Genomic DNA, 24,438 nt, shown 5'->3' with positions numbered 1-24,438 from the left:
GTATTATGTGAAGGGAGCAGGGCAAGACATGCCCTCCTCTCACATCACAAAGTAGAAGTGAACACGATGAATATTTATCAGGTACCTGCTTCTGCTGTAAAATGTGAAGAGGCCCAGACTAAGCAGATCCAGCTCTAAGGAAGGGTTTCCACTGGAAGGTGGAAAGACATTTGAGTGGGACAAAGAGGGGGCCTTCTCAGTGGTTGCACCCTGATTGAGGAATACCTAGCCCTAAGACATGCGGCTAGCACTTGCTGTTTTCACCTGTTCTGGAAGACTGTTTCATTTCAGCATGCTTTTGCTGTATGATTTCTATGCTTTGGTTTTAACCGCTGACCCTGTCTCTTTGCTTGGTTTTGGCATCCTGTTGTTTTTATAGAATCGTAATTTTAAGGTATTGCAAGTCACTTTGAGAGACGCTCTTGCACCAGAAGGGTGGGATCTAGATGTTTTAATAATTAATTTTAAGGCACTTGTTTTCCCAGCCTCCAAGACCTTCCTCATATCTTGGTCGAAGCACAAGGAGACAACTTGAATCTATTCCTTTAGGGAGGAAGGTGAATAAGTATGTTGCCCGTCGCCAAGCCATACTAGACACTCACCCGCCTGTCCTACGTTCATCATGCTGTACATGGTGTACATGTTGCAGATCTGACGGTACTGCTCATCGGAGCCCTCCTCAGGCGCATCCTCCTCTTCGTCTTCCTCGTTGTGGTAGGAACTGGGGCTGTCGCTAGTGTAGGCGCTGGAGGTGCCAGGGCTTGTCTGGTCTGAAGTACTGGGGCCACTGACCACGCCTGCCCCTCCTCCGCCTCCTCCCGTTAGCGCCCCCGGTTGCTGCTGCTGGGCTTGCTGCTGCTGCTGCTGGGCCTGCCGGTTACCCCCACTCAGCTCCTGCTGGGAGGAGATCTTGGCCATTTTGCGGCTGCCATTGCTACCACCGCCGCCTCCACCCCCTTCTTTCTGGCTGCTTTCCCAGAGCCGCTTAACCACAAATGTGCACTGGACAGAGTCCGACTCCTGCTGCTCCGTCTTTACACGCGAGACCAGGGGCAGGGGTGTGTTGCCAGAGGGCCAGGTGGATGTCTGTGCCACAGGGCTCTGTGGCTCAGATGAAGGTGCCTCCTCAGCATGCAAGCCTTGGGAGTCACAGCTTGGCGAGCTGACCTTCAAGAAGAACTCAGTCCCCTTCTCCATAATCTCCTGGATCTGCAGGAACCCGGCTGTGTACATTAGCAGGAACTGGTCACCTACGTTCATGCTTAGGCGGCCAGTGTAACAGAAGCTGAGGATCTGCTGGAAGGACTGAGGTTGCACAGCAGCAGGAAGCTCCACCACTGTGCTCTTGCTATTGTTGAAAAGGTCCCGGAAGTAGCAGCTGCTGGCAGCCAGCACAGCCCGGTGTGCCTTGAAAGCATGGCCTTTCACCACCACCGAGACATCACAGTACAGGCCCTGCAACCGCTGCTCGTTCAGGCACTCCAAGATGCTGTTACCAAAGTTGGGGATCTCCATCTGGAGAATCTGAGCCATCCTCTCCTTCTCACTTGGATGGGTGCACTGGAAAGGGAATAAAGAGCCAGAGAGGTTGTACATGGGACCAATATGGAAGGACACAAAGAGAGCCATGAAAGAAAAAGGGAAGGTTAGCCACTTCCCTTTACTACCTGGTAGGTCTCCCTTCATGCTATCAGGTGCAGAAAGGGTTACTGTGAAAGGTGGCAGAGAAGATCAGTCATGCCAGCCACCCAATCAAACATGTTATGCACCATTTCTAGAAATGGTAGCATCATTGTATTAAAATCTTTTCCAGGTTTCAGTAGTCAACAGTTTTGTGACATACCAAGCACAAGGCTGGCTTAACCATTAAGGTTAAGCTAAGTATGCTATAAAGCCAGGCTCCTGCCAAGCTCAGATACCAGCTGCATTGTAATGATTTAAGAGTACAGAACGGGCCATCCTGCACCTTGTGCCTAGCCTCCATAGGTGATATGCACACATTTGTACAATGAGTCTTACAGAAGGCACATTCCTCATGGTGAAGAAAGTTAAAATAGCCCACACGTAAAACACAGTGGGGCAAAAAGAGGGTATTTGATAAACTGCTGTTACAAACATGAGAGTTTGAAATTCAACGTAGCTGGCAGAAAAGAAAACAGGAAATAGAATGGCTGCTTTAAAGTCTGTGTTTATGGAAATATTTTATTACAGCTGCAATATTTCTACACAGTGCTGTGTACTTTTTAAATCAGAAAAGGAGTCTAGTGTTTTTTTAAAGCAGGAAGTGTGGAAGGATGATAAAATATTCACTTGAATGGGGAGTGAACTGCTGGAGAGTGAGATGAAGCCCTGAAGAGAGTAAAGCTACTATCAATAGGAGAAGAATCACTCCTAGCAGGCAACGGCTGAATACTTAGTTTGGGCCAGCCCAGGTCAACAATTTATTTATTTATTTAAAATATTTATATCCCGCGCTTCTACCCTATAATAGTGCACACAGGATGGCTTACAATAAAATCGAACATGTACATAATAAAAATTGTACACAATAAAGATCGCAAATTTTAAAAAAATAAATTAAAATACATAAATACAATACACACAGATACATATCTATAGGGAGTGGTACTGAAGGGACTACAGAGGTAAAAATTAACACAGAAGGCATAAAATCAGTGTCAGGTTTGACTCTCAGTCCCTCCCAAAGGCTCTCTGGAACAAGATCGTTTTCAGAAGTCTCCGGAAAACAATCAGGGAGGGAGCAGAGTGGACTTCTTGGGGTAGGGTATTCCAAAGCTTGGGGCCACAGCTGAAAAAGCTCTCTCCCGTGTGCCTGTCAGTCTAACATCTTTCACTCCAGGCACGCAGAGGAGACCAGAGGCAGATGATCTTAAATTCTGGGCAGGTACATATGGGCATAAGCGGTCCCTCAGGTACATTGGTCCAAGGAGTTAAGGCTTTAACGGTCAGAACCAGCACTTTGAATTGGGCCCAGAAACAAATTGGGAGCCAGTGGAGTCGATAAACCACAGGGGTGATACGCTCCCTGCGCCGGGCTCCAGTTAACATTCTGGCTGCAGCATTTTGAACCAACTGTAGTTTCTGAACCGTTTTCAAAGGCAGCCTCGCATAGAGTGCGTTACAGTAATCAAGCCTCAATGTCACCATGGCATGTGTCACTGTGGCCGTCAACTGCTTCCAGGAACGGATGCAGCTGGTAGACCAGTTTGAGCTGGCCAAAAGCACTCCTGGCTACTGCAGTCACCTGATATTTAAGCAGTAGGGCAGGATCCAGGACTCCTCCCAAACTGCAGTTCTGCTCCTTCAAGGGGAGTGCAACCCCATTCAGAATAGGTTGCAGTCCTATCCCTGACACAGTTTCCCCCTTGACCAGCAACACTTCTGTCTTGTCTGGATTAAGTTTCAGTTTGTTAGCCCACATCCAGCCCTTCACATCCTCCAGGCACCGGTTTAGGATGAGCACTCCCTCCTTGCAATCAGGTGGTAGGGAGAGATCGAGTTGAGTGTCATCAGCATTTTGATGACATTGTACTCCAAATCTCTGAATGATCTCTCCCAGTGGTTTCATATAAATGTTAAAGAGCATGGGAGACAGAATGGAACCCTGCGGGACCCCATAGGCCAACAGCCAGGGGGTCAAGCAGTAGTCTCCCAGCACCACTTTCTGGGTCCTGTCCATCCGGTAGGACCACAGCCACCGTAAAACAGTGGCTCCCAATCCCATCCCACCAAGACGGCCCAGAAGGATACCATGGTCGATCGTATCGAAGGCCGCCGAGAGGTCCAGCAGCACCAGCATGAATGCACTCCCCTTGTCTGATGCCTGGCATAGGTCATCAAGCAGGGTGACCAAGACAGTCTCTGTCCCATGACCAGGCCTGAAGCCTGATTGAAAAGGATCTAGGTAGTCCGATTCATCCAGGAAAAATTGGAGCTGAACAGCCACTACCTTCTCAGTCACCTTCCCCAAAAAGGAGAGATTAGAGACTGGGCGGAAGTTGTTAAGAAGATCCGCAGGGTCTAATGAAGGCTTCTTTAACAAAGGTCTTATCACAGCCTCCTTCAACAATGTTGGTATAGAACCTTCCCGTAGGGAGGTGTTAATTAAATATGCTAACCAGTCAACCACTCCCACTCTGGCAGATTTGAGTAACCAGGATGGGCAAGGGTCAACAGAACAAGTAGTGGCCCTCGATTCTCCCAGAATCCTGTCCACATCCCCAGGCTTTACAAGCTACAAAGTATCCATACAAAAATGACAAGAAAAAGCCTTGGGGACATCTAGCATAACTGTAGTTAGAGTCCAAGTCAGTCCAAATGCATGCAATTTTATCTGCAAAGTGCCCTGCAAACATGTCACAATGAGCATTTGAGGGCTCAGAGTCAAATATAGTGCCACAGCCCAAAAGATCCCGGACCACCGGAAAAGCATCATCGGACAACACTGAGCAGACGCAATGGTGGCAGAGAAGTTAACTTTCTTCACTGCCATCACCGTCACATGATAGGCTCGAAAATGAGCTCTAACCTGTGTTTGGTTGGAACCAGACTGAGTTTTTCTCCATCGTCGCTCTAGCCGTCATCCCTGCCGTTTCATCAGGCCTAAGGTTTGAGTAAACCAAGGTGTATTATGCGCCTTCCCTGGTGGGAGAGGGCGTTTTTGAGCAATAGTGTCCACCGTCCAGGTCACCTCCGTATTCCAGAGATTGACCAGGGCTTTAGCAGTATTGTCAGCCATGCTGGGAATATCCCCCAGAGCATTCAGGAAACCATCTGGATCCATGAGTCTCCGCGGGTGGACCATCTTAATTGGCCCTTCACCCTTGCAAAGGTTACCGGGTGCACAAAGCAGGGCTGTGGAGTCGGTACGCCAAACCTTCGACTCCGACTCCAACTCCTCTACTTTTCTACTGTCCGACTCCGACTCCACCCAAAATTGCTTCTTGTCAATCAAAATTTATTTGGAAGTCGGAGTCGGTACATTTCTACTGACTCCGACTCTGACTCCACCCAAAATTGCTCCTGACTCTGACTCCACCCAAAATTGCTCCCGACTCTGACTCCACATCCCTGGCACAAAGTCTAAACCTTGTCAGGTGGTGATCTGTCCATGACAATGGAGTCACTAAGAACCCCTCCACCCTCAGATCACCTTCGTCCTGTCCTGAACAAAACACAAGATCAAGTGTGTGTCCTGCCACATGCGTTGGTCCAGATGGAATTAGAGACAGCCCCATGGTTGTCACAGCAGCCATGAAGTCCTGAGCCGGACCTGTGAGTCTAACCTCAGCATGTATGTTGAAGTCACCCAGGACAATCAGCCTTGGGAACTCCAACACCAACACCGAGACCAGCTCCTCCAGCTCAGGGAGGTAGACTGTTGGGCAGTGGTGTAGACGGTACACCAACAGAATCCCTACTCTGTCTCCCTGACCTAACGCCAGGCACACACACTCAAAGCTGAAGGTGTTAGGGACAGGGTACCTGACAGGGGAGATAGATCCCCTGCAGACAATTGCGACCCCATCTCCCCATCCCCTGGATCCAGGCTGGAGTGCCACAAAACCTGGTGGGCAGAGTTGGGAGAGACCTACTCCACCTTGGTCATTTAGCCAGGTTTTGGTAATACAAGCAAGGTCAGCGCATTCATCCAGGATTAAATCCTGAATTAAAGTGGTTTTATTAGTCACTGACCTTGCATTCATCAGCAGGACAGTAAGATCCAGGGAGTTCCCAGCATAACTACCAGTGTCCCGAGGGTTGGAAGGGGAACCAGAAGGGATGCAAGCATGAAGATGTCTTGTATCTCTTCAGCTGTAACAGCCAGTCTGCCTCCCACCGGTATTACATCCCCTGCCCAATATTACCTCAATGGCAGGCCCTCAACTACTCTTATCCTGACACATGTTAAAAGGAGCCTGATACTAATTAATTAATTAAAAAACGTTTACAAAATGAAGGGGAGCTCTGCTGAAGGTGTAGGTTCTGCTGGGTTTCTCTCACCTTCCTCAGGGATCTTAAATATTAAGTTTATTTATTGAACATACCTTGGCCAGGTAACGTAAACAGAAGTAAGCCATATGAGTCAGAGAGGTGCAAGTGCCCAGGACAAGATTTCTCAGCCAATACCCTCCCCACCCATCCTTTTAAAACAAATGCTCAATTGTATCCCCTAACCATCTTGTCCAAGAAAAAGAATTATTCTCTCTCTTTTAAGCATTTCTCAACCAAATTGTTAGTGAAGACAAGCAGTGCAACCTTCTTCAGCTGTGGAGCCATCAACATTTTGTCCTGAAAAAGGCAAGGAAAATTCTGTAACTTGGGGCAAAAAATGCACACACTACAACAAGGAAGCTTTTCAGTGGAAGTGACCAGCTAGGCTGTTTTGTAAGTGTCAAATAGTTGTTCTTTAAACATTTTGAAACATGGAATTGTACTAATAGGAGAGAAGCCATGATACCATTTAAATTCAGCCTCTTGCACTGAGACAGGGGATTCTCCATAAGAACAGCCTGCTGGATCAGGTCAATGGTCCATCTAGTCCAGCATTTCACAGTAGCCAACCAGATGCCTATGAGAAGCCTACAAGCAGAACCTGAGGCAAAAGCATTCTCCCTTCCTGCAATTTCCAGTAACTGGCATTCAGAGGCATATTGCCTCTGACCATGGAGGGAGAGCATAGCCATGTTGGCTAGTAGCCCCTATAGCCTTATCCTCCATAAATCTGTCTAAGCCTCTTTTAAAGCCATATACATAGACAGACAGACAGACACACAGACAGAGAGAGAGAATTAAATAGTTAAGTACCTTGTCGAAAGTTTTTGAAAGTCCAACTACACTATGTCCACTGGATCACCTCTATATGCTTGTTGACACTCTCAAAGAACTCTAATAGGTTAGTGGGATAGGACTTAACCCTTGCAGAAACCATGCTGGTTCTGCTTCAGCAAGGCTTGTTCTTTGATATGCTTGGCTATTTTAACGATGCTTTCCACCAGTTTTCTCAGAAAAGACATAAAGCTAACTAGCCTGTAATTTCCAGGATTGCCCCTGGATCCCTTATTAAAAACTGGTGTTACATTAGCTATTTTCCAGTCCTCAGGAATGAAGACCGATCTTAGGGACAAGCTACATATTTTTGTTAGAAGATCAGCAATTTCACATTTGAGTTCTTTGAGAACTCTCGGGTGGATGCCATCTGGACCTCATTATTTGTCCGTTTTTATTTTGTCCATTAGATCTAGGACTTCATCTCTCATCACCACTACCTGCCTCAGTTCTTCAGACTCCCTTCCTGCAAAAGTTATTTCAGGCACAGGAATCTGCCTTGTATCTTCTGCTGCGAAGACAGATGCAAAGAATTCATTCAGCTTCTCTGCAATCCTTTTAGCACACCTTTGACTCCTCTGTCTTCCAAGGGTCCAACCACTTTGCTAGATGGTCTCCTGCTGCTAGTTTATTTAAAGTTTGTTGTTGCTGTTCTTTATGTTTTTTGGAAATTTCTCCTAAAATTCTTTTTTAGAGTCCCTTATCCAACATGTGTATCAGATTAGTCTACAACAGCGGTGGGAATTAGTCCCAGGAGGTCAGTTTCCCCAAGCCACACTCACCTGCCCCACACCTGTCATTAAATATGATGTCAGGTGTGGGGCAGGTAACGTTGAGGCTGAAAAGGAGCAATTGGGAGCCTTAAAATGTGCTCCTGGTTGTTACTTGGCACATGGGGCTTATATTAGGTGCTTTTTCAATTCTCTGTCATATATTATAGAGTCCTGTAAGCCAGCAACGGAGGACAAAGACATGACAGATGAACAGCTCCCAGATGAGAGTATAGGTGATAACCCTAGTAGCTCACAGACAAAAAAATCCTGAAAATAATAATGCTTGGATTAAGAGCTCGATGAGAACAGATCATTACAGCTTGAGGGCTGAAATGTCTTTGTCCTCCAAGAATTTGTGATAAGAGAACCACTGGGGTTGAAAGAACCTAAAGGTGATTTTGTTCCAAACTCAAATCATGAGCCTTTAAACCCAAACTCGTCACAGAAATCAAACCACATCAAGTGGCAAATGTAGTTGCTCTGACATTGTTTTGTTGCTGTTTTTATTGTTTGCTCCTTTTTGTATATTGCTGTTTTTATTGTATTTTATTGTTTACATATGTTGCTATCACACCTAGCCCTGACCTAGTACCAGTCATGGAGCCCTCAGAGGATGAACCAGACACCCCACAGTTTGAAGACCTTGAGGAGCAGGGCAGGGACACATGAATCCAAAGCTGAGGGTCCCATTGAAGGGTTCTCTGGGTTGATGCCTGATGAAGAACCCAGAACTGTTGGAGGAGGAATCACCCCCCACTCCTTCAGAGCAATGGTGCCAAAAGCTTTGGGTTCAGGCTGAAGAGTAATGGCACAGTATGTGTTTGTAGACCCAAACATATTGGTCTACTCGTGAATAAACAACTCCTGATACTCCTTCACTGCCAATAAGCTGTGGCTAGGGTGTGGTTTAGGAGGCCAGAATATATATAGCTTCCCTCTTGAGCCTTCCAGATTTCTAGAAACAACACAGGTCTCTGGTTCTTAGTCTTCCTGTCTTGCACCTTGACTGAACTCTGTGATATTGACCTTGGATTGTTGCTTGGACTTTGACCCTGGATCATGTTTGGACCTAGACTGATCATCTGTGCTTGACCTTGATTTGACTGGACTATACTCAGTCCTGTAGACAGGGTGGGGAAAATGAGTGTACTGTCCCCGCACAAGCTGTGGTTCAGCCCCCCCTAGGATTTTTTTTTGAAAATTGTCTTTTTAATTTGGGACATGACAGATAATGACAGCCTCTGTTTAAAGAATTATAGCTTATTTTAAGGAGCAATCAAAAAACAGGACCCTCTGAAAAATTCAGTGAATAAGGCAGGCCAAGTGTACAACAAAAAACCTCATCTGCAAGAGCCCCTGAAGTCTGCTCACTTAAGACTTTCCCTGAATGAGCATAGATTTTTCATTATCACAGTCACCCTAAGATTACTTAAGTGATCCCCAAGAAAGAGCCTGATCCATGAAGAGCTAAATATCCTTGAATATTAGGACTTTATATTATGTGTTAGACTTCACCTCTCGGACTTTTCTTCGCTCTGCTTTTTAGTTTCAGTTTCAGTTGTGTTGTCTTCCAACCCCGCAACAAAGAAGCATGTTTGTCTGTCTGCAGTAAGAAGTGTTTGTTTATTCTGCTATTATGAGTAGAGCAGGGTTGGGTGCTTATTGCTAAAGGGTGAAATAAAGAGATAACTTAAAGGAATCTGAAAAAATATCTACTCTAAGTTACCCTTTACTGTTTTAAAGCACTCACTATACTCACAATCATAGTGACGATTTCTTCTTTTTCTTGAGTACTTGATGGCAAAGGATGAAAATAGCCCTAGAGAAACAGAAACACTGCTGGGCACACTACAATTAGCTGGCTAGCTACATAGGCTGTAATTCAGGCCAAATTTCTGATTTCCCAATGTGTGCAACTTAGCATGAGACCTTTTCAGGGTTTTTGGGCAGTAAAATCAACCCAGCAACCAGTAACAAATTTCCACAATTTGTTTCCAGTCATGTAGTTAGTCCTTTATATAGCAACCAGTTAAAAGGGTTTCCCTTGATTGTCTAACAGGAAGGAAAATATAAAGGTAAGGAACAAGAATAGAAGGAGGGATCCTCAAGGAGGAGTTAACAAACACACCCTAAAGTATTGACCTTCTCTCTGCCCTTCCCTAAACTTGTACCATGCACAAGTTTGTTTATCAGGAAGAATCTAAAACTGAGATATCTAATCCAGTATCAAAGCCAAGCTCAGGAGCTCACTATCATTACCAAAGCAGTATAGGTCTTGATGAATCAGAGCACAGGGACAGATTACAGGTGAAAGAGGATTGTAGCTATAACCAAAGTAAAAAAAATTGAGTCTGGACTCCCGGGGATCTCTCAGAAAAAGGTGAGACAATTCAACAGATTAAACTTCATTCATACCTGAAGAAAAGTGAGGGTTGTAATTTCTGACAAGATTGGTTCCAGAAATATTAATGGTAAGATGATGCCATTTTCTGCTATGCTTGTCGAATTTTCCAACCAAAGATGTCAAAACAAGATGTCTTTACTTTAAGAGGTTTCAAGGACAGAAAAAAGTATTGAAAAATCAAGAGGGTTTCTCAAATATGCTACATCTATGGTCCATATTCATTTAATTTTTACATAACCCATTATGTAGACTGTCTGCATTGAGAAGGTAAGGGGGAAAGTCACTACCTTTCCCCTTCTCCTATTCTGGCTCTCACATCCTCACCAACAATGAGGGGGGGATTGACAGGCACTATGCACCTCCACCCCAAAAATGTGGTTGCTCCACTGAACAAGGCTGGCTGGCTACAGGGCTGATATGCTGCATCTGCCACCCTGCTCAAGGTTTGTATCTTCTGTAATGGGACCTAACTGAGGGCATCCCTGGAGTGTGATAATTGCCTTGATCGATATGAGGAAAGATGAGGTATACATATTTTAAAACAAACAAAAAACCAGCAGAATCATGCAAGGTGTGCCAGTGGATTGATTTGCAAAGTGGGGTTTAAGTTCAATAATGGTAAATCACATGGTTCCAGTAACTGTGACACATGGGCACATCCTTCAACGGACCTGTAGAATATTCACTGTTCTATCCTTGGCCAGCCAGTATTTTTCTCACAACAGTGTGTTTGACTTATGCAGGACTTTTCCCTTTCAAAGTACAAAAATGAACAAGTGCCCAACTCAAGGCCATAAAAAAAGGATTAGGGAATGTATGCAATTGGGCACATGCTCATACAAAAAAGAAAAACATCAGCTTGTGAACAACTGCTGGTGTTGTATATCACATGTATTAAGTGTACATATATTATGCAGAATTATATCTGTGCACATGGATGTTGTATGTGCCAGAAGGATGGTCTCTTCTCCCTGTAGCAATCTACTACCACATGAGATTTTTTCTACCCTAATAAATCTTTTGCAGCTTTGCAGTTATTAGCAATCAGTATGAACATAACTTGTGTAACATTCTTATTGAATGATCTACCTTTTACACTTATCTGATGTTGATAATCTTCAACAGTTAGCTGTCAGAAGTATCAGAGGAAAACGTGAAACTTCAGAGCTTATTTCTCTTACGTTTATTTTTATATTATCAAACACTGCCAAAGTTATGCAAAGGTGACAAGATTAAAACATAGCTCTTCATTAGTCCAGGAAAGGGCTTTTTTGGATGTGACTGTGTGTGTGTGTGTGTGTATATGTGTTTGAGGTGGTGAAACAGTGTTTGTGTTGGAAGAGACAAGTATATACAGATCATTATGAGAAGTGGCAGCTTTTGTATAAAAGCTACACGTGGTAAACCAGTGGCAATCTTGATCCATAAGCTCAGTGAGGCTTCTCTATTGTCAGGTCTTAGAAGGGACAGAGCCCTGTGAGTGTATGGACATTTCCCTCCCATGGCACATGAAGCTTTGAATCATGAGTATTGTCTGTTTAAGACAAACAGCATGTGTGCTGGAGATAAGAAACACCATGCATTTAAATGAAAGCTTTTGCTAAAAACAGAACAGTCATGTGCTTTTTATTCCTTCACACTTGCCAACTGTGGGAGCAAGTTAATGCTGGGAAGAATGTTAAATATTAAAACTGTACATTTTTACTAAGGAGAAGGGGTATTGTGCCCTAGTTAGCTTTAAAGTGTGTCACAATATGCACTGAGGGGACATATTACTTTGTGAGGCCTGACTGCAACACAAGCTAGAAAGACAGAGAATACATGATGGGCTCTGGAGATGCAGCACTGGGACTGCTGCTTTTTTAAATTGCCATATAAAAAGGCTGGGTGCAAAACAGTGCTTGAAATGTCATGTGGGGATGAGATCAACAGCTAGGCAATTATATTTTATCTGCTGTACAGAGTTATTCTGAGTTTCCCACATGTTAAGAGTCTGAAAACCCTCTAATTTTTGAAAAAATGAACAACTTGCAGATCTGAACACAGTGGAATTGAAAAATCCAATGTGAGTTTTAATGAACTGAAAACCAGTTATTACGCCTAATATTTTTTTGGATGGAGGAAGAGGAATCATGTCCCATGGGGGGTTGAATTCAAAGATTTCCCCTATATATATTTTTTTAAATTCCCATTAGTATTCAGGGGACATCTATAAAGTGCCAGCCTTTTATTATTATTCTGAAAAAGTTACAAACGGCTTCACGTTTTTAAAAAGTACCTTTCTCTCTCAAGCATACATGGAAGTACTTCTAAAAATATTGTATGGAAGGATTCAGTTGATTTTTTTTAATTAGAGCTCTCTCTCCTTACATACAATTTGGGGGGGGGAATCAAGATTCTTCTTAAAGAGGGTTGAGTGGTTATTGAAAGGAAAAAGTCCCCTACCCCAATACAAATGTTCATGCTAATTCACCCAACCTTGCAGTGGACCTGAACCAGTTAAAGCTGGTTGTGACTAACTTGTATCCTGTTGTTGTTATTATTATTTATTAAATTTATATCCCACCCTTCCTCCCAGAAGAGCCCAGGGCTGAAAACAAAACACTAAAAACACTCTAAACCATCTTAAAAACAAACTTTAAAATATATTAAAACAAAACATCTTTTAAAAAATCTTAAAAAGCAATTCCTACACATGTGCATAGTGGGAGAAGGTCTCTCTACTTAAAAGGCTTGTTAAAAGAGGAAGGTCTTCAGTAGGTGCTGAAAAGATAACTGCGATGGTGCCTGTCTAATATTTAAGGGGAGGGAATTCCACAGTGTCAATGCCACTACACTAAAAGTCCGTTTCCTGTGTTGTGCAGAACAGACCTCCTGATAAGATAGTATCTACAGGAGGCCCTCACCTGCAGAGTGCAGTGATTGACAGGGTATATAAGGAGTAAGACGAACTTGTTGCTTGCAGTGGGACTTAATGATGCCTAACTTTAACTTGGTTCGGATCAATTTCCAGAAATGTTGAGGTCTGAACACTGTTTCTTGAAAATACAAATCTTCTACCAGATTTTTATTCAGTGCTGTTGAAGCCACCATTACAGTCATCTAACAGCAGCTGGGTCCCTCCCCTCAGCCATCTTTTCAACTATCCTGTAAGGAACAACAGCAGGACCATCACTCAGGGAGTGGTAGTATCACCTGAGTCCCTGTAAGACTACCTGCTGTGACAGGAGTGACAAGAAGCTGGTAGATTACAGCTTCATCTCGGAAGGTCAAGGCCCCACTCTCTAAAGTCAATAACTTCTGGCTGTGTAACAGTTACTTCCAGGAAGGCTGCGTCATCAACACACATTTCCACTGAAGCTGGTCATTAGAACTATGTAACATTAAATATTTGTTACCTAAATTGCTTGTTTTCCTCTTCCTCCCCATCCCCTTTTCCTTTTCTACTGTGTCTTTTTAGATTGTAAGTCTGGAGACAGGGACAATGTTATTTTTATTTATTTGTAAGCTACTTTGGGAAGTTTTCCAGTTGCACTGTGACAGACATCAGATGACCTTGTGTTTAGCCATTTAACTAAGAATGGAAGTCTCTAAAGAGGGACAGAGGAAAGCCATTTTGTATCCAGAAACCAGTGAAGTAAGTTTGTAAACAGGACAAGTTTTAACGAGATGTTTTGAGAGACTAGCCTTATCTTGCAGCCTATGTCAGAAACCTACCAGGCTTCCCTGGCCTTGGTAACATTCTTGAGTTCCTGACGAGATATAGTTACCAAGTAACCCCAAGGTCTTCATGCAGGCTGAGGGAAGAGTAAGAAGGGTATAAAACTATGCGACTGAGAGACAAGACACACACTTATGTGTCAGGTGCTCTGCTTAACTAAGAAGGAAAATGAATTAATTATATTTGTATGGACTTCTGTCCATCCTTACTTACTTTTAACCTTTCTGATCCATCCTGTTTTATTAGTATACAAAAGGATATTTTTATAATATAAAGGCTGAAAATAGAGAGAGCCACCTCCATTTTTATTTTGTCTAGTTGTGCTCTGCAAAGGGCCATCCTAACTGGGTAGAATCTTTATAGCTTTGGGGAAATCTGAGGCACTCTTGTTCTATTAGGGGTCACTCAAGTTCCAGAATACAGGAGGTGGAAGCCTGACATGGGGCCCAATCCAAGAAAGAGTTTGAAAAATAATTTAAGACAAGAGACTTAGAAACAAGAAGACCTAGATCTATTGCTTAATGTGGATTGAAAGAAACATCACCGTATCGAGAATCCTGATGAGATGAAATATTATTGGATTACAGATTTACTTGGCAACAGACCTCAGTTGAATGGACATAACAGATATAAGGTTTTGAATGCCCTTGCCTGGAGGGCACATACCCATCCATAACAGGAGTGGCGGTAGTCAGAGAATAGATATTTGATAACCAAACTTCCCCTTGATGTTTTCTTATGGGGACATCTGGGTATTTCTTTGCAGCTCCACAGAGATTCTGCAAAGACAACAAGGACTAAGGACACCTGGATTTTGGTGAGTTTTATTAAATACAGAACTACTAAAGTTACAGTACAGTTTTGAATGTAAATGCCTGGAGTCCGTGAGTGGATGGATGGGAAGAAATAGGCTGAAACTGAACCCCGACAAGACCGAGGTACTGCTCGTGGGGGACAAGAGAAGGTTGGGAACTGTTGACCTGAAGTTCAATGGGGTGAGTTTACCCCTAAAGGACCAGGTCCGCAGCCTCGGGGTTGTACTTGATTCCAAGCTGTCCATGGAGGCTCAGATTTCAGCTGTGAGCCGGGCAGCTTGGTATCAACTACACCTTGTACGTAGGCTGCAACCCCACCTTCCTGTTCATCAGCTCCCACTGGTAGTGCATGCCCTGGTCACCTCTCGATTAGATTACTGTAATGCGCTCTACGTGGGGTTACCCTTGAAAACGGTCCGGAAACTACAACTTATACAAAATGCGGCGGCTCGACTACTCACAGTCGTCGCCGGGAACACATCACGCCAGTGTTGTTCGATCTACACTGGCTTCCAGTTGTTTTCCGGGCCCAATTCAAGGTGTTGGTATTAACCTTTAAATCCCTATACGGTCTCGGCCCAGTTTATCTAAAGGAGCGCCTACAACGCCACCAATCATGCCGCCTAACAAGATCGGCCACACAAGGCCTTCTCTCAGTCCCGCCAACCAAAGCAGCTAGATTGGCGGGTACTAGAGAGAGGGCCTTTTCAGTGGCGGCCCCCACCCTCTGGAACTCCCTCCCACAAGATCTTTGGCACATCTCTTCCCTGAATATGTTCTGCAAGGCCTTAAAGACCTGGCTCTTTCAACAGGCTTTTGGGATTTCTGGGGAGGCTTAATATTTTTTTGTTTACATGCCTCCTATTATGTATTGTTTGTTTTATAATTTATACTATTACACTGTATTTTTGTATTGTATTTTGCTATATTTATAGTATGTACGTCGCCCAGAGTGGCCACTGGCCAGATAGGCGACACATAAATTAAATTTATTATTATTATTATTATTATAAATGAACTAAATAAAGACAATGGGCCTGTGAATTTTTAAAAGAATAAACTGCTGAATTATGCTTTAAGAACCAGCTTTTATCTGTTTTGAACACTTTTAATTAGGTCATACTTTTGCTCCTTGGGTTCCTTGATAAGGATGTTTTAAGTGACTGTAGCCTTTAACAAAGGTTTTTACATTGTGAATTTTATGCGAGCCATCAGCCGAATTGACTTCAGTTACTTTTCTTGGAAATATAGAATAAACTGTTCTTCTGATTGGAGAAATAGCTGGAAAGTGTTTAAGAATAATAAATTTTATTTTTGTTCTTGCTTTCTGGACTGAATTTTTTCTACTATTTGTTTTGTTGAAAGTGACTGATCACAGCACAGAACCTTGGCTTTGGATCCAGCCCTAGAGTGAATTGAGGCCTTTCATTTTGCCTTCAGTGCTTCATTTGCCCCTTTGAGGGTAGTCCTTTGAGCTGGAAAATAGTGGTGTTGGGACCCAAAACGTTAGGACCTAAGCCAGCCAAAGGGAGCTTGAATGCTTTGTCCATCAAAGATTATATAGTCTGTTTATCCTTGGTTATTGTTTGGAAAGAACCTTGTGGATTTTGGAATGCCTGACATACCTTTTGACTCTTGTATTTTGAAGGTTTTGATGGGTGAACTATGGCAAGCTGTTAACTTACAAGGCAAGGATTGCAAATAGCAGCTTCAGTTTTTAAACATTTAAGAGGGACATATAAAGAACTAACTTCAGGGATCTTACAGTATAAGCTGCCCAGATGTATAGCTTCTTTGTGATCATATAAGACATTGTTTTTTGTAACTCTCATGCCTTTGAATTTTTTTCTTATTATTACTTGGCAAGGCCTTCAAAGCTTACAGGGAGAGAGACCTTCAAAGATTATAGCACAGGATCTCCAATTCAAAATGCCCTCAAAAGATTTTTGTTTAACAATTTTATTATTATTAAAAGTTTTGAAGAAAACAGTACTTCCTGCTTTTGGTTTGAACTGCACAAAAGTAGAAGTTTGTTACTGCTGACAACTGCAGTGGAAATAAAATTCAACAATCTTGGCACATAGAGCAAAAGCTTTCAAACAACTTAAAGCTGAGAAGAGTGTCTACCATGCAACAATATTAATAGAAAAGCCCATTTCTAATGACTGATATTCTCATCCTTCTGGACATTAACATGAAAAATGCTTAAACCTGTTTTATATGAAATTAACTGCAGAGGATCTTTAAAGTTTTAAAGGAATACTTTCAATAAACTTTCTTAAGGAGGCAAGAACATGTTGCCCATAACAGACTATGAAAAAAGCAGGCTCATATGAATATAAGCTTAAACTGTTTTGGGGATAACCCTCCTATGCCTCAGAAACAGAAAGATTCTATATTTTTGCACAAATACATCCTTGCTGATTTTTTGAAGATAGCAAGTATTTTAGTAATAACCAGAGTGCACAGAGAATGCAGACAAAAACTTTCTGGTCGGGAGAAACTCTGACTGGGGAATTAAATGTTGTGTCTTTCCTATCTCTAACCCTTATAGGAGTCTCACATCAAAAAGGATGGATATATTATTGGCAAAATACCTTATTACTCTTTCTGGAGGGTGAAACTGAAGTCTGTCAGGAATAAGAGTTACTGGATATTCCAAGGCATGACAGCCTTGGGTCAGCCCAGAATGGAAGGATCATCCTACTTTTCACTTCAAGGCCTATATAGCAACTTCCCCTTTCAATAAGCCTTTTAAGTAGAGACATTATCCCATGCTATGTCTGTGTTGGAATTGCTTTTTAAGAAGTTTTAGACGTTTTTTTAAAAAAGATGTTTTTAAAGAAGTTTTGTTTTAATATGTTTTTAAATATGTTATCTTTAAATATGCTTTAAAGTCTTTTATTTTTAAGATGTTTTAGAATGTTTTTAGTGTTTTGGTTTGCTGCCCTTGGCTCCTTCTGGGAGGAAGGAGGGGGGTATAAATTTAATTAATAAATAAACAATAGTAAATAATGTAAGCCACAGAAGTTCAGGTGACAGAGGCTAGCATGGATGCCCTCAAACCACTAGTATCTCTTGGTATCCTTAGATACAACCCATGGATAAGAGACCTGTGTTCACATCATCACAATTTAAGGCCTTCTCAAAGGCTTTAGGGATCACTCTGGAAAAGAGCCCTCTTTCATCCTTGGTGCAACAAACAAAAGATAGCAATGTAACACAGGCATAGTTTTCTTCACTGTGTGTGACCATCTTGATATTTTTTATTTTATAAAACTACAGCTTAGCAGCATGTTTTAAAAGAGGTGGGTGATATCCAATTGCAGTGTCCCACATGAAACCCCTATGAATAGACTATCCAAAATGCAACATGAGATAGTGCTGGAAGATGAGACCTCCAGGTCAAATGGCACTCAGTGAGCTTCTGGGGAAGAACAACAGACAAGTACAAGTAGTACTGCGACTAATGCAGCCTTTCCCAACTAGTGGGCCACCAGATGTTGTTGGACCACAACTCCCATCAGCCTCAGCCAGCATTGCCAATGGTCAGGAAAGATGGGAATTGTGGTCCAACAACATCTGGTGGCCCACTAGTTGGGAAAGGCTGGACTAATGACACCACTGGGTCAAAGCTGAAAGAAAGCCCAGAGGCTGATGCGCGCAGATGCAAAAGGAGAGCCTGGAGTTGTACAACGTATACAATAGGAACATGGAATGTGAGAAGCATGAACCAGGGAAAGTTAGAAATTGTCAAGCAAGAAATGGAACGTATCAACATTACAATACTTGGCATGAGTGAATTAAAATGCACAGGAATGGAACACTCAATCAAGCAACTACAAAATATTTTATGCAGGAAATGAGAAATTAAAAAATGGGGTTGCTCTAATAGTGAGAAGTGATGTAGCAAAAGCAGTTAGAAACTATAACGTAAGGTCTGAGCCAGCTATAACAATGAGACTTAACGGGAAACCTATTAACATAACCATCATCTAAGTCTATGCTCCAACAGCAAATGCAGAAGAAGAAGAAATGGAGAGATTTTATGCAGAAGTACAGGAATAAATCGATCACACACCAAAACAGGATGCACTGATAATCATGGGGAACTGGAATGCAAAAGCAGGGAACAGGGAAGAACTAGAAATGGTGGGGAAATGGGGCTTAGGAGGCAGAAATGAAGCAGGAGAGCAACTTATTGAATTCTGTGAAGCCAATAATTTGTTTCTTGCAAACACATTTCTTCAGCAACCAAAAAGACGACTGTACATGTGGACATCACCAAATGGTCAATATAGGAATCAGATTGATTATATAATTGGTAGCAGAAGATGGAGAAGTTCCATACTTTCTGTGAAAACAAAACCAGGAGCAGACTGCAGTACAGATCATGAAAGCTAAACAAGAACAAAGCAATCATAATGCCAAAATACAATTTAAATAACATCCCAGAAGAATATAAAGATCAAATAAGGAACAGATTTGAGGCTTTAAACTTAGTTGACAGAGAACCAGAAGAACTATGGAGTGAAGTCAGAGACATTATCAGGGAAGAATGCAAAAAGACAATACCTCTAATTAAAAAGAGAGAAAGACCTCAATGGATGACTGAAGAAACTTCTAAAATGGTTAAAGAGAGAAGGAAAGCAAAAGCAAAAGGAGATAGAAACAAGGTCAGAACCCTAAATGCAACAATACAGCGACTGGTACATGGGGACAAAGACAACTATTACAATAGTTATCGTATAAAAATAGAAGGACAACAAAAAGGGTAGAACAAGAGCCCTGTTCCGAAAGATTAGAAAAATTAAAGGGAAATTTAAACCAAGAGTAGGGATGTTGAATAATCAACAGGGGAACACACTGACTGACTGAGATAAAATAAAATGAAGATGGAAGCAATACACTGAAGAATTATATAAAAGAGATGAAAGGATGGCAGATTCATTCATGGAGGAACCATATGATGAAGAACCAGAAATTTTATAATGTGAGGTGAAAGTGGCTCTTAAAATACTTGGAAGAAACAAATCACCAGGAATAGATGGCATACCAATAGAGTTGCTACAAGTTACTGAGACAGAATCAGTCCAAATTTTGACAAAAATGTGTCAGCAAATATGGAAAATAAAACCATGGCCCACAGAGTGGAAGCGTTCAATATACATCCCAATTCCAAAGAAAGGGGATCCAAGGGAATGCAGTAATTATCAAACGATTGCCTTAATATCCCATGCAAGTAAAGTAACGCTCAAGATTCTACAACAAAAGCTCTTACCACATATGGAGCAAGAAATGCCAGACGTCCAAGCTGGATTTAGAAAGGGAAGAGGTAGCAGAGATCATATTGCAAACATACGTTGGATAATGGAAAGGATCAAGGAATTTCAGAAGAAAATCACCCTGTGTTTTATAGACAGCAAAGCCTTTGATTGTGTAGAGATCATGAAAAACTATGGAATGCTTTAAAAAAAAGAGGAGTGCCACAGCATCTGATTGTTCTGATGCGCAATGTATACTCTGGACAAGAGGCTACTGTAAAGACAGAATATGGAGAAAAAAATTGGTTCCCCATTGGGAATGGTGTGAGACAGGAGTGTATTTTATCACCCTATTTGTTTAATCTCTATGCAGAACATATCATATGGAAAGCAGGTTTGGATCAAGATGAAGGAGGTGTGAAAATTGGAGGGAGAAATATTCAATAATTTAAGATGCGCAGATGATACCATACTACTAGCAGAAACCAGTAATGATTTGAAACGAATGCTGATGAAAGTTAAAGAGGAAAGTACAAAAGCAGGACTACAGCTGACCGTCAAGAAGATTAAAGTAATGACAACAGAAGATTCATGTAAATTTAAAGTAGACAACGAGGACAGAGGACATTGAACTTGTCAAGGATTATCAATACCTCAGCACAGTCATTAAACAAAATGGAGACAATAGTCAAGAAATCAGAAGAAGGCAAGGGCTGGGGAGGGCACTTTATTCCACCACATTTCATACCACAAAATATAAATATCGGGTGCTTGAACTAGGTAGTGTGGTAGTTCTGATATTTCACAGTTCTTGCATGAACTCTGTGCCACTGTCCCCATATGCTCAGAGGCACGTTAACAAATTCTTCCAAGCTACACAGGAAGTGGATTGGACTGTGAAAGACCAACCCAAATTATGTTTGCATTTTGACAAATGCGTAGGGCAGTACAATATCTCAGAGAGGAGGTCAGGTCTCCTGCTCCCCGGTGCATTCACTATACTGCCCAATTTCCCTGCTTTTTAAAGTTTGACAGAAATATCTGTTGGCTATAGGTATGTTCTTAAAAACGCAAGTTTTTTTGCCTATTAGTGAATTTCTCTGTTTTTTAATCCAGGAGGTAAGAAATGGGATCCTGTCCAAGTTTGCCTAGAATGGATTGATCATTTGCATGTTTACTGTGGGATTTACTCCTCTGCAATCATGCTTGGGATAGGTGAAACTGACCACAGGGAATAGGGAGGGAAGGGGGCAGGCAGGAGGGAAGGGGGCAGGCAGGAGGGAAGGGGGCAGGCAGGAGGGCAGGATTGATCATTTGCATGTTTATTGAGTTCAGTGGGATTTATTCCTGTGCAATCATGCTTAGGATAGGTAAAACTGACTATGGTGAGGGAGGCCTGGAGTGGGCAGTGGAGGAGGAAGAAGGAAGAGGGGAGGGGAGGAACAAGGGAGGAGGGAGAAGGGGGGGAGGAACAAGGGAGGAGGGAGAGGAGAAGGAGGGAAAAGGCAGGTCTGATCATTTACATGCTTATTGAGTTCAGTGGGATTTACTCCCGTGCAATCATGGCTAGGATAGGTACAACTGACCATGGGGGAGGAGGAGTGGGAGGGGAGAGTAAGGAGGGAATTGTTAGGGAAGGGGGAGGGGTAAAGGAGGGGGAGGGGAGGGGCAAAAGGAAGGTGATGGGAGGGAGGAGGGGAGGGCAGATTTGATTGTTTGCATGCTTATTGAGTTCAATGGGATTTACTCCCATGCAATTATGCTTGAAAATGAAATGGACTGCCCAAATCAATTCTGATTTATGGCAATCCTATGAATAGGGTTTTCATGGTAAGCAGTATTCAGAGATGGTTTACCATTGCCTTCCTCCAAGGCTGAGAGGCAGTGACTGGCCAAAGGCCCAGTGAGCTTCATGGCGGTTGGGGATTCGAACCCTGGTCTCCCAGGTCATGGCTAGGATAGGTAAAACTGACCATAGGGGGGAGGGGGGGAGGGGACTGGAAGGGGATGGGGAAGGGGAAGGGAGGGGTGAAGGGAGAGGGAAGGGGCAAGGGGATAGAAAGGGAAGGAAGGAGAGAGTGGAGGGCAGGGGAAAGAGAAGGAGTGGATTGGAAGAGGATGGGGAGGGGAAGGGAGGGGTGAAGGAAGGAGGAGTGGAGAAGGAAGGAGGAGGGGAGGGAAGGTTTGATCGTTTGCATGCTTTTTGAGTTCAGTGGGATTTACTTCTGTGCAATCATGCTTAGGATAGGTGAAACTGACCTGGGGAGGGGTGGGGGAGGAGCAGGAGGTCAGGAAGGGGGAGGGGAAAAGACTGGGTGGGTGGGCACTGGGCAGAGGGGAAGCCCCTTTCCTTTCCAGAAGGAAAACATTGTGAACAGTGTCATTCTTTTTCAGGGTTTCCTCCACCTTTTTATTCTACAGCAGGCACATTTTAGCCTCCCACTCAAATTTAAACCAAACCTGTCCATGGCCACATCCACACCAGACCTTTATTTCACTCCCAAAGAATCCTGGGAAGTGTAGTTAGTGAAGGCTGCTGAGAGTTACTAGGAGATGCCCTGTTCCCCTCACAGAGCTTCAATCAGAGCAGCTGACTGTTAAACCACTCTGGCCACTGGAGCTCCAGCGGGGGAATAGGAGTCTCCTCTCAGTACCTTCACAAACTACACTTCCCAGGATTCTCTTGGGGAAGCCATGACTGTCTCAAGTAAAATCTAAAGTCTGGTGTGGCCCCCTGATTAGGCAAGCCCAGCAGCTGTGAGGCTTTTAGAACACTGACAGTTGGTTCTTACTCAGCATGCCCAACTTAATCGTTGAGTTCAAGACAAAATTTCTTAAATTAATTAAAAATCAGCCAGACATTTTTTAAAGTTTTAAACTGCAGAAGATGAAGGTCAGAGTATGGGGCAAGGTCAGTAATAGGATTATAGGTACTCTGTGAACATGGCTGATTTTTTAATTAATTTCAAGAGATTATGAGAACTCCGACAGAAAAAATCCAAAAGGGGTCTGGTTTTCTCTCTCTTTTTACACTTTGAACTCTCAATTCTCTCTGACTGTTTTGTGTACCACTATGAAAATTGAGAGGGTTGTGAAGCAAGCATTTCTGAGTTCAGGACTATAAGTTTTGTAGTTTTGTTTTGAAATGAGCTTATGGGAATCATCAGAATGGTATGGGGGGTATTTTCAATTTAACATTGCAGAATGTGAAAAATCCACGCTAGCTATATAGTATACAGCCACTCTTGTGGCTGTGTAATAATCTGCTTAGTATATTTATGGGTTCTTTTAAAACCATACATTAGTTCTTGTACAAGGAATCTAAACTCTTGTGTTCCAAAGAAGAAATCGAAGTGTCCAGTAGCTGCTTGCCTTTATGCAAGTAACGTGTGTGGTTACATATATTATCTGGACGGAAATCTGAATTCAGTAAATGACACACACACACACACACACACACACACACACACACACACACACACACACACACACACACACACACACACACACACACACACACACACACACACACACACACACACACACACACACACACACACACACACACACACACACACACACACACACACACACACACACACACACACACACACACACACAAAATGGATTCCCCCACTCCAGAAAAGGAAGAAAACCCTTGGAACTACGGTTACTACCTTCCCTAATTGTGTTATTTTCCTCATAAACCTCTCCCCCTCCCAAAGCTACTATTTGCCCTGATCAGAAATTTTTTTGAGGCTCTAACTGTCTAACTAGTCACAACTCTTGTTTTGTAACTGGCATTCCTAAACAGAGTCCTATACTGTAGATTGTTTCTCTCTCCAGGCCCACCATAGCTTCCCTGTTCATGATGCTCCAAATGATCTTCTATCCTGGCACTTCTTTAGTCTCAATAGCTGAAGACTCCACAGCTCTAGATTGGAGGGCTTATCTCAGTGCTGTGTAGAGATATGAAGGCCCAGGGGAAAAAAGTGTATTTTCCCCGAAGCCTTTTCCCCCCCCCCAAAAATTGAATAAATTTGGATTATGAAATATTTTCTTATAGAATGATGAATCAAATTTTTAAAACAAGGTGTTTGTATATTTGAAAATGGAAATGGACTGCCTTCAAGTCTTATTAAGTCTTCAAGTCGACTTATGGCAACCCTATGAAGAGGGTTTTCATGGTAAGCAGTATTCAGAGGGGGTTTACCATTGCCTTCCTGTGAGGCTAGTCCTCCCCAGCTGGCTAGGGCCTGCTTCGTTTGCCACAGCTGCACAGTCCAGCCCCTTCCTTGTCCGCAATCGACAGCTTTACTCCCCCCAAATAAACCCAAGTAATGGGAAGATTTAAGTAAGACTATGTATAATATCAGATCCTCCATGGTGCAGAGTGGTAAGCAGTGGTAACACAGCCAAAGCTCTGCTCACGGCCGGAGTTCGATCCCAACGGAAGAAGGAAGTCAAATCTCTGGTAAAAAGGGTCGAGGTCCACTCAGCCTTCCATCCATCCGTGGTCAGTAAAATGAGTACCCGGCATATGCGGGGGGTGGGTGGGTAAAGAAAGGCCGGGGAAGGAACTGGCAATCCCACCCCATATATATGGTCTGCC

General features: G+C 42.9%; 1 protein-coding gene across 6 annotated transcripts in view; it reads right to left on the bottom strand.

Annotated features, from left to right (window-relative positions):
* Positions 1-24,438, bottom strand: part of NACC1 (nucleus accumbens associated 1) — a 48,689-nt gene that overhangs the window by 10,311 nt on the left and 13,940 nt on the right. For all 6 annotated transcript variants that reach the window (XM_061616696.1, XM_061616695.1, XM_061616697.1 and 3 more), the window contains exon 2: positions 603-1,560. In XM_061616696.1, coding sequence (XP_061472680.1) covers positions 603-1,560 — 958 coding nt within the window. The remainder of the gene's footprint in view (positions 1-602; positions 1,561-24,438) is intronic.

This window comes from Rhineura floridana, chromosome 3, assembly GCF_030035675.1.
Source record: "Rhineura floridana isolate rRhiFlo1 chromosome 3, rRhiFlo1.hap2, whole genome shotgun sequence".
NCBI lineage: Eukaryota > Metazoa > Chordata > Lepidosauria > Squamata > Rhineuridae > Rhineura > Rhineura floridana.
Note: the sequence above shows the minus strand (reverse complement) of the source record. Positions and strands in the feature narration are given on the sequence as shown.